General features: G+C 43.8%; 1 protein-coding gene across 1 annotated transcript; it reads left to right on the top strand.

Moving 5' to 3' along the window:
• Positions 1-4,294, top strand: LOC107376632 (zinc finger protein 875). Its single transcript, XM_015945849.3, has 3 exons — positions 1-431; positions 2,154-2,516; positions 3,205-4,294. The coding sequence occupies exons 1-3, from the start codon at positions 260-262 to the stop codon at positions 3,930-3,932; spliced, it is 1,263 nt and encodes a 420-aa protein (XP_015801335.3). The 5' UTR covers positions 1-259; the 3' UTR covers positions 3,933-4,294.
• Positions 4,295-11,114: the final 6,820 nt, after the last annotated feature.

Raw genomic sequence — 11,114 nt, 5'->3', positions numbered from 1 at the left:
AGTAGATGGCGGTAGTGCACCTTCACGCTTGTCCCCAAAAACAAACAAGGAAAATGGAAGCTGGGACTGGCGGAAGAGCTCGTCTAAGGTTATCTGCGCCATCTGCGTGTTACATGTTGCGAATCTTGTTATGTGTTGAGCTGAAACAGTGGGGCTTTGGAGGCGCCCGGCCTGTCTAAAGAAGAAGATAACGGAAGCGGTTAGCTAAGTTAGCTTGTTGTTTTGGTGTAAGGTGGATATTTGAGACTCTACAGAAACAATGGCTTCAGGCCAGTCTCTGAGAGAATTTATCTGCAAGCGACTTTCTGCTGCTGCTGAAGAAATATTCTCAGAGTTTGAAGAAACCATCATCCGGTACGAGAAAGAGATCGCTCGTCAGCGCAGACTGCTGGAGCTCAGCTGGAACCCACAGATCAACTTACACAGAATAGGTGAGAAAACACCAGCGGGACTCTAGAAAGTGGGTTCAAACACCCAGAGTTGTGTAATTTTACCGATAAAATGAATAATAGATCAATTTAAACCGGAAGAACGAGACTGAGCGCGCTGTTTACAGTAGTAACCCTACCCTAACCCAGGGGTCGGCAACCTGTTCCCATCAAAGAGCCATCATTACCCGTTTCCCACAGTAAAGAAAACACCGCAGTAGCCGCGCCGTTGTGGGCGGGGCCTACCCTCAGACATCTGAGCTGCTTTTAACAATCACAACAGGTGACAGCGGTCGCTCGTGTACGTCAAAGTTATCTTTCATAAGAAGATAAGCAATAAAACGATTTATATAAAGTGGATCCAGAAGTTGTAGCCCGTCTATGCCTACAATATTTAGATATTTTTCACCCTGTTGGTGGTTTTACTGAGCAGGTGCCACTTTTGTCATACGTTTCATTTTAAAACATGTTTAGACTGTTCAGAATACAAATCCAGGCTCTGTCACGTTTGATTGTTGTAATTAAACTTTGCAGGTGGGGAAGGTCAGAAAAGGATCCGATCATTTTGTTTTTCCCACGTTTACAGTGACGGAGATAACAGTGCAGTGCGCCTGGCTCTGGTGTTAATCAAGTTAAATTATATCTTTTTGCAACAATTTTCACAAGAAAACAGAACAGTTAAAAGCAGGGCTCGTGTTGACCGGACAGTTCTCGTATTTGACCGTTTATTTTGACGGAGAAAGAATAGAATGAATTACCCCGACGCATGCAGACAAACTGACATTTTATTCGTTATGCACATCGCAGATGTAGCTAAATCACCCAAGAAAAGATTTCCTTCTGAACATCTGAGCTGGACACTGCTCAGCGCAGCTCGCTGTCAGCGCGTACATAAGGTCCACAGCGAGCTGAAGATGTGGAGAGGGGCTTGGAGCGCGTCGCAGAACCAGAGCGCATGCGGGAAGGTTCCTCCGACTGAAGCGAGCGTTTTCCAAACCCGGTCTCTCAGCGAGACTTGTCACTTAGAAAATGTTCCCTGATTATGAAACTTTGGCTGAATAGCGCTTGTTCCTGTCTCCAATGTGGCGACGCATCCATGAGCCTGTCTGAGGAGAATCCCAGAATCTCACATCCTCTTCAGCTCAGGAAGCGCCTATATGATTACGCACAAGCGTGACCCGTCAACCCGGTCTCACAGTCAGACCAGGTTGGACCAGTTGAGGTTTACACAGACAATCTTTACATTTAGAATTAGCTTACAGATGTAAAATGTATGCAGTAAAATATAAAGCATTTTATTTAAATATCCATTCATTAGTTTACAAGCACAGAGAGCCCCATCAGATGGATGGAAGAGCCGCATGCGGCTCCAGAATCGCGGGTTGCCGACCCCCGCCCCAAACTGTTTTGGTCAAAGCACTGATTCACGGGGATTTCACTGAGTTACATCTACTCTATCTACTCTACCTAACATGTAAGGACTCACGCCTCCCAATGGGGCTGCTGCATCGGTGATTACGTCGCGATCAAGAGCCCTATTTAAAGTTGACAGATGTTCGGTGTTATGAGCTGAGCACTCACACACCAGTCTGTATTAATGTGTGTGGTTATTTGTCTGTTTAAATGTTAATCATTTTCTGAAACATCTTCACATGCATCAGAATATTAAAGTGAAGTGTGCTTTCTTATTGTCACATGAATCAGGTTTTTTTTTTGTCTGTCCAGAACTCCCACTGCATTTTATCAGGAAAGAGGAGGAGATTCTGACTGACCAGCAGCTCTGGAGCCAGGAGAGGAGCTCCAGTTTGGACCTGGAAGAACCAGAACCTTTACAGGAGGGACTAGAACCTCCACAGATAAAGGTGGAGCAGGATGAGCCAGAACTTTTGCAGATTCTAGAACAAGATGAGCTCAGCATCAGTCAGGATGAAGATCAATTAGTACTAAAGCAGGAGATGGGTACCTCCCTTGTGACTCCTCCTGAAGAGGAAAGAGACCACGATGACCCAGAACCAGTCAGCAACCAACTCCTTTTTTCAGGTTTTCCTGAGGCTGAGACTGGAGCCACTGCTCCTCAAGCATCAACAGGTGGGGGTTTTATCCTAAATTTCCTTTTTGTGATGTCACAAACGGAGACTTTTTGAAGCAGCTCATTTTAGGCAAACGGGGTGGAATCTACGGCTGTTTCTGACGGTCTCTACATGCTAATGGACAACAAACAACGTACTCACCACTATGGTTGTCAATCAATGGGCCAGTCCACCATACATTGTCAAAGAAGACGCAAATACGTCCTTTCTCTAATGAAAGGACCTAATACCTTTATCTGCTCTTGACTCAAAGATAAGCCCAAGTCTAAATAGTCCAAAATTGATGCCAAAGCTGTTTCAAACGAGCTGTTGCCAACTTAGTTGTTTCGCTGTCGCATCATTCCGCCTACCAAACAATGAGAGGGCTGTGATTGGCAGAGCACAAGACTGTTTGAGCCTGCTGAGGTTCCCATGGAACGTGGCTAGACAATGCAGAGCAAAATCATGTTGCTTCAGCAACGGTCTGTCTTGATTTCTAGGCTAGATCTGACTGGCGTTTCTAACCCGAGCATTTTCTATTTCTTTTCTATTGGTGGCTCATGTGGGCAAAAAGCAGCAGAAGGCTATTTTCACGTTTAGCTTGCATGTGAAACTCGGGGTGACCGATCATATTTCAAAATAACAAATAAAAATGGTTTCTTTGTGAACCTGGCTTTTAAAAGAAAATGTTTTCTTTTGTCTTTTAGCCTGTCCAGAAGTTCTACGGGATCATGTCTGGGGAATAAAGGAGGTTCTGACTGACCAGCAGCTCTTTAACCAGGGGGTGACGTCCAGTGTGGACCAGGAGGAACCAGAACCTCAGCTGATCAACGAGACCCAGCAGGAACTCCGTATCCATCTGCACGAAGGGCCGTTCATACTGAAGCAGGAAAATGTTTTCCTTACGGCGGCTTCTCCTTCAGAAGAAACAGATGAGAACCAACCCTTGTGTCAGAGTTCTACTGAAGCTGAGAACCAAGATCAGGATGGATGCAGGAATGAAAACTCGGACTCGAGCAGGAATGAAGCACTGACACGGAACGATCAGGGAGATGGTCAGAAACTAAAGAAGCACAGCCGTGAGAAACGAGTCTCATGTACCATCTGTGGGAGATCTTTCAGTGGAAATCGATGTTTAGGTATTCACATGAGAATGCACAAAAGGAAGAAACCACAGCCATGTAAAATTTGTGGTAAATGTTACTCTCTTTGGAAACCCTTCAATGCACACATGATGGCTCACGAACGTAGAAAGGAATATCCGTGTGAGATTTGTGGTGAACGTTTCTTCTTGATTAGTATTTGGGCTAGTCACATGAAGACTCACACACGCGAAGAGCCACGGTCATGTATGTTTTGTGGTAAACGTTTCTTCTCAAATCGTAATTGGACTAGTCACATGAGGACTCACAGGCTAGACGCCATATCCATGTGAAATCTGTGGTAAATGTTTTTCTCAGCTTACTTGACTAAACACGAGGAAACTCATTGCGGGCCATGTTCGAGCTGTAGGAGTTTCAGAAATTATCTTTAAATAGCAGGTTTGCCGAAAAACCTTTTTTCTTATTTTTGAAAATGATCCGTCTGAGTTTAACTTGCAGGCTGCACATGAAAATTGTCTAAAAGTGTGTGTGTGTGTGTGTGTGTGTGTGTGTGTGTGTGTGTGTGTGTGTGTGTGTGTGTGTGTGTGTGTGTGTGTGTGTGTGTGTGTGTGTGTGTGTGTTTTCTCCAAGGAACCTGTAGTAAGTTGAGTTTTGTGATTTAAAATCATTTCTATTAAACACTTGTTTGGTTTTACCATCTTGTACATGCCTTTTGTTTTACGCTCATGTCCTTCATCTTTTTATCACCACAACAGGCCATATCATAAGTCAGTAGTAGAGTTGCGTTGCTGTTATCTGAATCTAATTTCTCCTTTTGCTGAATTAAATGTCCAGAAACAGATGCACCAGTCTCTTCCCCCCCCCCCCCAAACGACTTTTGGGCCGAGAATGAGCCTTGGTTGGCCCGGAAAAATACCAGGCCACCCAGATATGTAAACAACCTACGCTACCCGGCCCGGGTTGAGCGCGCTTTTTCGAGTTAATTGGAGTTACTTTAATAAAGTTTTTGGAAACACAAGTTTGGAATGGCAGCTGTTACAACCCGTCTAGGAGGGCCAGGCTGTAACATCAAAATGGTTCCATCTTCCACCAATTCCAAACCACCACACCAGAATTCCAAGTACAATAATTTATTACAATAATATAATTTATCCACAAAATCAAGGTGATGAACTAAGGACGAGGGAGGATTAATAACTCAGGGTGAACCAATGCCTAAAACAATAAACAAAACACCTCTAACTTCAGGATGACAACTGACCTACAAACTTAAAGGAAATAATTGACAACCAAACTCCCCGACTATCCAAAACAGGAGAAAACAGGAATGCAAAGAAAAAAAGGCGGTTCACCCCTACAGAATCCTCGAACGGCAGGTACTAGTCACAAAAGGCACAAGGGCATCACACAAACACAGAGCATCAAAATGGTGGCTGATTGGAATGAGTGGAGGATGAAGAACACAGCTGCATCTCATCAGGCTCCTTTTAACAGCTTTGTCCCAGCTGATCTACCAATCCAAACATCCCCTGGCCATCATCCACCAATCCTAGGAGGGCACCTGCACACTCAAAACAACACTAGAAATACAAAGAGTATAAAAATAAAAGAAATAACATTCCTTATGACTGGGGTCATAACACCCCCACAACTAAGAATGAAACAAACAGACTGTTTCATAAAATAAAATGCCTACACAGCTCTTGACAATGCGTCAGCTATTACGTTGTCCTTACCCCTCTTGTATAGGATCTGCAGGTTGAAATCCTGTAGCAACAAGGACCATCGCATCAGACGCTGGTTAGAGTTTTGCATCTGTTTCAGAAACACCAATGGGTTGTGATCTGTGTACACCCATACTGGATCCACGCTAGAGCCGACGTACACTTCGAAATGTTGTAACGACAACAATAAAGCAAGAGCTTCCTTTTCAATAGTGCTATAATGTGCTTGGTGCTTGTTAAACTTTTTTGAATAATAGCAGATTGGATGGTCCACCCCATAACTATCCGTCTGCAGAAGAACAGCACCGACTCCACACTTACTGGCATCCACCTCTAGCTTAAAAGGATGCTCAAAGTTTGGCGCAGCCAACACCGGTGCACTACACAGCAAAGCTTTAGCAGACTCAAACGCTGTTTGACAGCTAGAGGACCAAACAAATGATCTTGAGGGACTAAGTAGATCTGTTAATGGGCTGACTACTTCAGAAAAGTTTTTACTAAATCCACGATAAAATCCACACATACCCAGGAATCTACGCAGCTCTCGCCTGGTCTGTGGGGCTGGAAAATCAATGATCGCCTGGATCTTTGCAGCTATAGGACGAACAAGACCTTGTCCAACATGATGTAGTGATTTATTCTACTACGTGGTCGGAACATCTGAAAACTCTGTCTGAAGTATTTCTCCGCTTCCGAGATGCTTCCCTCACCATAAATCTTTTTGTAATCAATGTTTGTAAAGAGCACGTCACGCGGCCCGACTCAGCCTCTCAAGCAGCTTTTAGTTTGCCTCTGAAGTCGTGGAAATAGTTGGGATGGAAGTTCTAATCTTTGTCTTTTTTGCCCTCAAACAGTGTTAAGGATGATTTTTAGAGCTCTGATTGGGTCGGTCATCACACACTGGTGATATTTGTTCTCCGCATTTGACCCACCTCTGAGGGAGCAGTGAGCTGCAGACACGGCTGTGCGCGGGTTTAACCCTCCAGCTAAACCCCTTAATGCTGAGTGTCAAGCAGGGAGGCATTGTGCCCCATTTTTAAGTCTTTGGTATGACCCGACCGTGGATTTGAACCCACGATCTCCCAGTCTCAGGACACACAGACCACTAGGCCACTGAGCTGGTTAGATGAGTGATGTTCTGATGTTCCCAGTGTTAAACAGCCTCAATTACATCTTTATGACCTTGGAGTTCTGGACGGGTTCTGACCCTTTCTGTGTTTGGTTACATCATGGCCTGGGATTTCCTGCACTCCTCTTTTATAACTGAACACCTAGAACATTATTTGAATGTTTTTTCTCTGAGGATCACAGCTGAGGAGCATCAGTACGGAAATGTGCTGGCTGCAGCAATCAAACAGAAAAACTGAGCTTTTCTGTTTCAAAGGGAATCTAAACCAGCCAGTATCAAGTCAAAAGCACAACAGATAAAGGGAAAATCCTCCCACAGGTTGTGTTGGGTGTGTTTGATTCATTCACCTGTGCATTTGTGTTTTTTTATTTTTGCAAAATCTTCATGGACCACTTCTGGATTCTAATGAAACTCTTCAAAACTAATGATTGGATGTTCATCCACGCGTGGCTGACTTGGAATTGAATACAAAAATGTCTGAGTCAGTTTTACAGACATTGAGCAGAAGTTTCCTTTACAACATGAACTCCAAGTAAAGACAGTGGCGGCTGGTGAAAATATTTTTGGTGGGGCTGTGCTATTTTTTTTTAAACAAACTTGTGCTTTCTGAGCTTTGTGCACAACTTCACTATTTCCTGAATTAAGCACAGCTCTTTTATTTCCTGTCTTACATCATTGGACAAACTGATTAATCCAGGTGTGTCTGACTATTGGCACACTGCCTTGCGGACCAAGGTTGAAAAATACTGCATTAAATTGCACATAAAATAACACGACCATAAATGGTAAATAGGCAATGCAAGAGGCAAGTAACAAAAACATTTTGTTTAATTTCAACATTTGAGTGAACACGAAAAATTATGAGCAGGTCACTGGTACAGTAATGGTAGTAAACACCACTTAGACAAAATGCCAGAAATTTACACTGTTAGGACTTATGGAAAGTGGAAACACTTTCATAGGAAATAATGTCATCAGTATCCTCTTACAAATGTCATATTTCCCACTTTTTGGGACAATAAAACATTTCTGGTTCTCAATGAGATGTTTTTACTTCAAATGTAAAAACATCTCATTGAGAATCAGAAATGTTTTATTGTCCCAAAAGCTGGGAAATTTGTTTGCTGCAGCAGAAGTGTAACAAGTAAAATGGAATCAGATTGATGTATGTACAAATTTACTTGAAATACACATTTACATGATTAAATATGTATAATAGGTATGTGTGCTGAAATTAGTTTTTACAGTTATTGCACATTAAACAATGTACATGTTATTAAACAAATGTCCCGGTTTGTGGGACAACCAAGGATTTCTGATTCTGATTGTCTTGTTTACAGAAATGTAATGTACAGCTTACCTCTGCACCCAGCTGCTGTTCTCCCTGTCCAAACGTCCTCCGTTTCTTTGTTGGCTGCTGCACTGATGCGCTGCATTCCTCAGTCAGAGAATGAATGGGGTCCCCAATGAGACACAAGTTCCACATCCACCTTCTGTGGATCCCAGCCGTTTTGAATAACAAACACAGAAAGCAAAATAACGCATTAGCGTGATTGCATCCAGCTAGCCACTGCTTCCTGGTGTACCAATTTTGGGAGAAGCGTCGTGTGTACAGTTTACCCTTCTCCTTGTCCTGCTGGCTTATCTTTACGTCGGGCTGATCTGGTCCAAGCTCTTTGACATTAAGTTTTTCCACCATATTTCTCCTCTCGAACGGATACTGGAGAAGAGACCGAACTGAATTCAGTGGCTGCTGAGATCCGGTATCCATGTTGTAGGCGCACTGGCGTCCATGTCTGCGTCTGCGTCATGACCGTCACGAGTCACGACCAAAAACGTGCTGGAGTCGAGACTCTCCGAGTTCTACCGAACACCAACGAAAGCCTTGGCGGTAGCTCTATCGCCCATCATGCTTCTGAAACGTTCTGAAACAACGTCGACGCTGACTGGATACATTCCCATTCCTACCCTTTGATTTTCTTGTCAGCAATTGGACAACTGGTCCCGTCTTGTTTGGGCGATTGAAAAACAGCACACAGCCTCCACCACTCGGCAGAAACCGGCAGAGACCAATATATATATATATGATTTATTTTTGTTACAAAACACTAAATTAACTTAGAATATGTGATTATTGTTAATTTTATTTATTTATTTTTTAAAATAAAAATTAAAAACACAGGGGAAACTGGGAGGGCGGCGCCCTATCGCCCTCTACTGGCCAGCCACCACTGAGTAAAGATATTTAAATGATTTAATATGGAGTCTTTGATTTGACTAGAACAGCTTTAACACCATCATTTGTCAATCCGTGGCTAATCCAATGTGTGTCAATCTTTTGATTTATTTAAGGCTCAAACTTGAAGAACTGATCTTTAGTGTAAAACACATGAAATGACTAATATGTAATAAACATGAAAGCAGTCAGGTTTCCATCGTCTCTCCTGTCTGTCCTCGTGTCTCCAGGTGTGTCAGTATGTTGTGTCCGTGAATGGACTGAACGTCCTCTGCCACGACTACCGGACCGTCAGTAACCTGATCCTGACTGGACCCAGGACAATAGTGATGGAGGTGATGGAGGAGCTGCAGGTTTGACTTGGAGAACGTGGGTTTATGGTTCTTGAACTGGACGGATGGACATGGACGACTCCCTCTTTCCTGTTGAGATGAGGCGGATGTTGGAGGACCAGGCTGTCAGTGCCTCCACCTGTGAAGATGAGCGTTTTACTTTTAAAAGAAACAAGACGACATCTGTAATCCACCTTTTCTTTGTCATTCTTGAGGAGAAAACTCCAGTTTTATGGAGAAAACATCTGTGAATTCCTGGTTTGTGTTCTGGATCACGAGGTCGTGATAAAAAAAAGGTCACAGAATCAGAAAGCTGAGAGGATAAAGTCAGCGATAAAACTGAACACATGAATGTTTCATGGAAACACGCAGTGACCTCTACCCGATTGCCAGATTTACTCTCCATTGTGTCAGGAGAAAGGTCACTCTATCCTGTCCTTTGTGTCCTGTCTTAACGAGGTAAAGTCTTGGCTAATGGCCAACGTTCTGCATCTGAATGAGGGAAAGACAGAGCTCATTGTTTTTCACCCCAACAGCAGGGCTGTGGGTCGTTATGTTGATCTTGGCCCTCTTTCTCCATACTCAAAACCAGTTGTCACCAGTTTAGGGGTGAAAATTGATGCTGGACTTAAGTTTGATGCTCACATCAACTCTGTGATCCGGTCCAGTTTCTTTCACCTGAGACGCCTTACAAAAATCAAGCCTATGCTGTCAAGAGCCCACCTGGAGCGGGTACTGCATGCATTTGTAATTTCTAGGCTTGATTACTGCAACTCTCTCTATGCAGGGTTGTGTCAGTCATCACTGCATCGCCTACAGGTTGTGCAGAGCAGCGCAGCCAGGTTCCTGACTGGGACCAGGAAACGGGACCACATCAGTCTGGTTCTGGCCTCCCTGCACTGGCTTCCGGTTTGTTATCGTTCACACTTTAAACTCCTCGTCTTTGTTTACAATTACTTCCAGGGTGGTGCTCCCCCCTATCTAGCCACACTCCTGAACAGACATTCCCCATCATGTGCTCTGTGCTCCTCTGACCAAGGCCTGCTCGCTGTCCCTCGTTCTAGGTGTCGTACTCGCGGGGACCGGGCTTTCTTTATCTTAGCACCGTCACTCTGGAACCAGTTGCTACCCTCAGTTAGGCTGTCCCCATCTCTGCCAGTCTTTAAGAGTCGCCTAAAAACCCACCTCCTCTGCTTGGCGTTCCCTGAACATGTTTGAATTTGGCCCTCTTTTATGTTGATTTTATTTCCCTGTTTTCATTGGTTCACTCTATCCCTTGTTTTACCCATTTGTCTTCTACTAGAATGTTTTACCTTTTTTTGTAATTTGTAATTTGAATTGCTTTTATTTTCGATTTATTCACCATATTTAACTTTCTCATGTACCATGTTCAGCGCCTTGGGCTTCCCAACAGGGTTGTGGAAGGCGCTTTATAAATAAAGCTTTGATTGATTGATTGATCGTGTGCTCTTTTTGGCTGATTGAAGACCAGACGCGCAGCTGCATTCTGGACCATTTGAATAGGTCTCACAGCACAGGCTGGAAGACCAGTTAGAAGGTCATTGCAGTAATCGAGGCGGGAGATGACAGTAGATTGCACCAGGAGCTGGGTGGCATGTTGTGTTAGGTATGGTCTGATCTTTCGTATATTATACAGTGCAAAGTGGCATGAACGAGCAACAGAGGCAACATGATCTTTAAAGGTCAGGTGTTCATCAATCACAACACCCAGATTTCGAACTGCCTTTGAAGGAGCCAGAGATAGGAAGTCATTTTGGATTGAGATATTGTGCTGTATGGATGGTTTTGCAGAAATGACAAGTAGTTCAGTTTTAGAGAGGTTGAGTTGGAGATGGTGGGATTTCATCCATTTTGATATGTCAGAGAGACAGTTTGATATTCGTGCAGAGACAGTGTGGTTGTCCAGTGGAAATGACAGATAGAGCTGGGTGTCGTCTGCATAGCAGTGGTAGGAGAAGCCATGTGATTGAATGATCTCACCTAGTGAGGTGGTGTATATGGCAAAGAGGTCCTAGTACAGAGCCCTGGGGGACTCCTGTGGCAAGATGGTGCACGGTAGAGGATTGTCCAAG

Source organism: Nothobranchius furzeri, chromosome 12 (assembly GCF_043380555.1).
Source record: "Nothobranchius furzeri strain GRZ-AD chromosome 12, NfurGRZ-RIMD1, whole genome shotgun sequence".
Taxonomy (NCBI): Eukaryota; Metazoa; Chordata; class Actinopteri; order Cyprinodontiformes; family Nothobranchiidae; genus Nothobranchius; species Nothobranchius furzeri.
This window is presented reverse-complemented; position numbering and strand designations above follow the sequence as displayed.

What these genes read in the sequence shown, in the direction of transcription:
- LOC107376632 (XM_015945849.3), top strand. Translation starts at nt 260, where the DNA reads ATGGCTTCAGGCCAGTCTCTGAGAGAATTTATCTGCAAGCGACTTTCT. An exon ending in GATCAACTTACACAGAATAG is followed by an intron (nt 432 to 2,153) that starts GTGAGAAAACAC and finishes TTGTCTGTCCAG; the next exon opens with AACTCCCACTGCATTTTATC. An exon ending in TGCTCCTCAAGCATCAACAG is followed by an intron (nt 2,517 to 3,204) that starts GTGGGGGTTTTA and finishes TTTGTCTTTTAG; the next exon opens with CCTGTCCAGAAGTTCTACGG.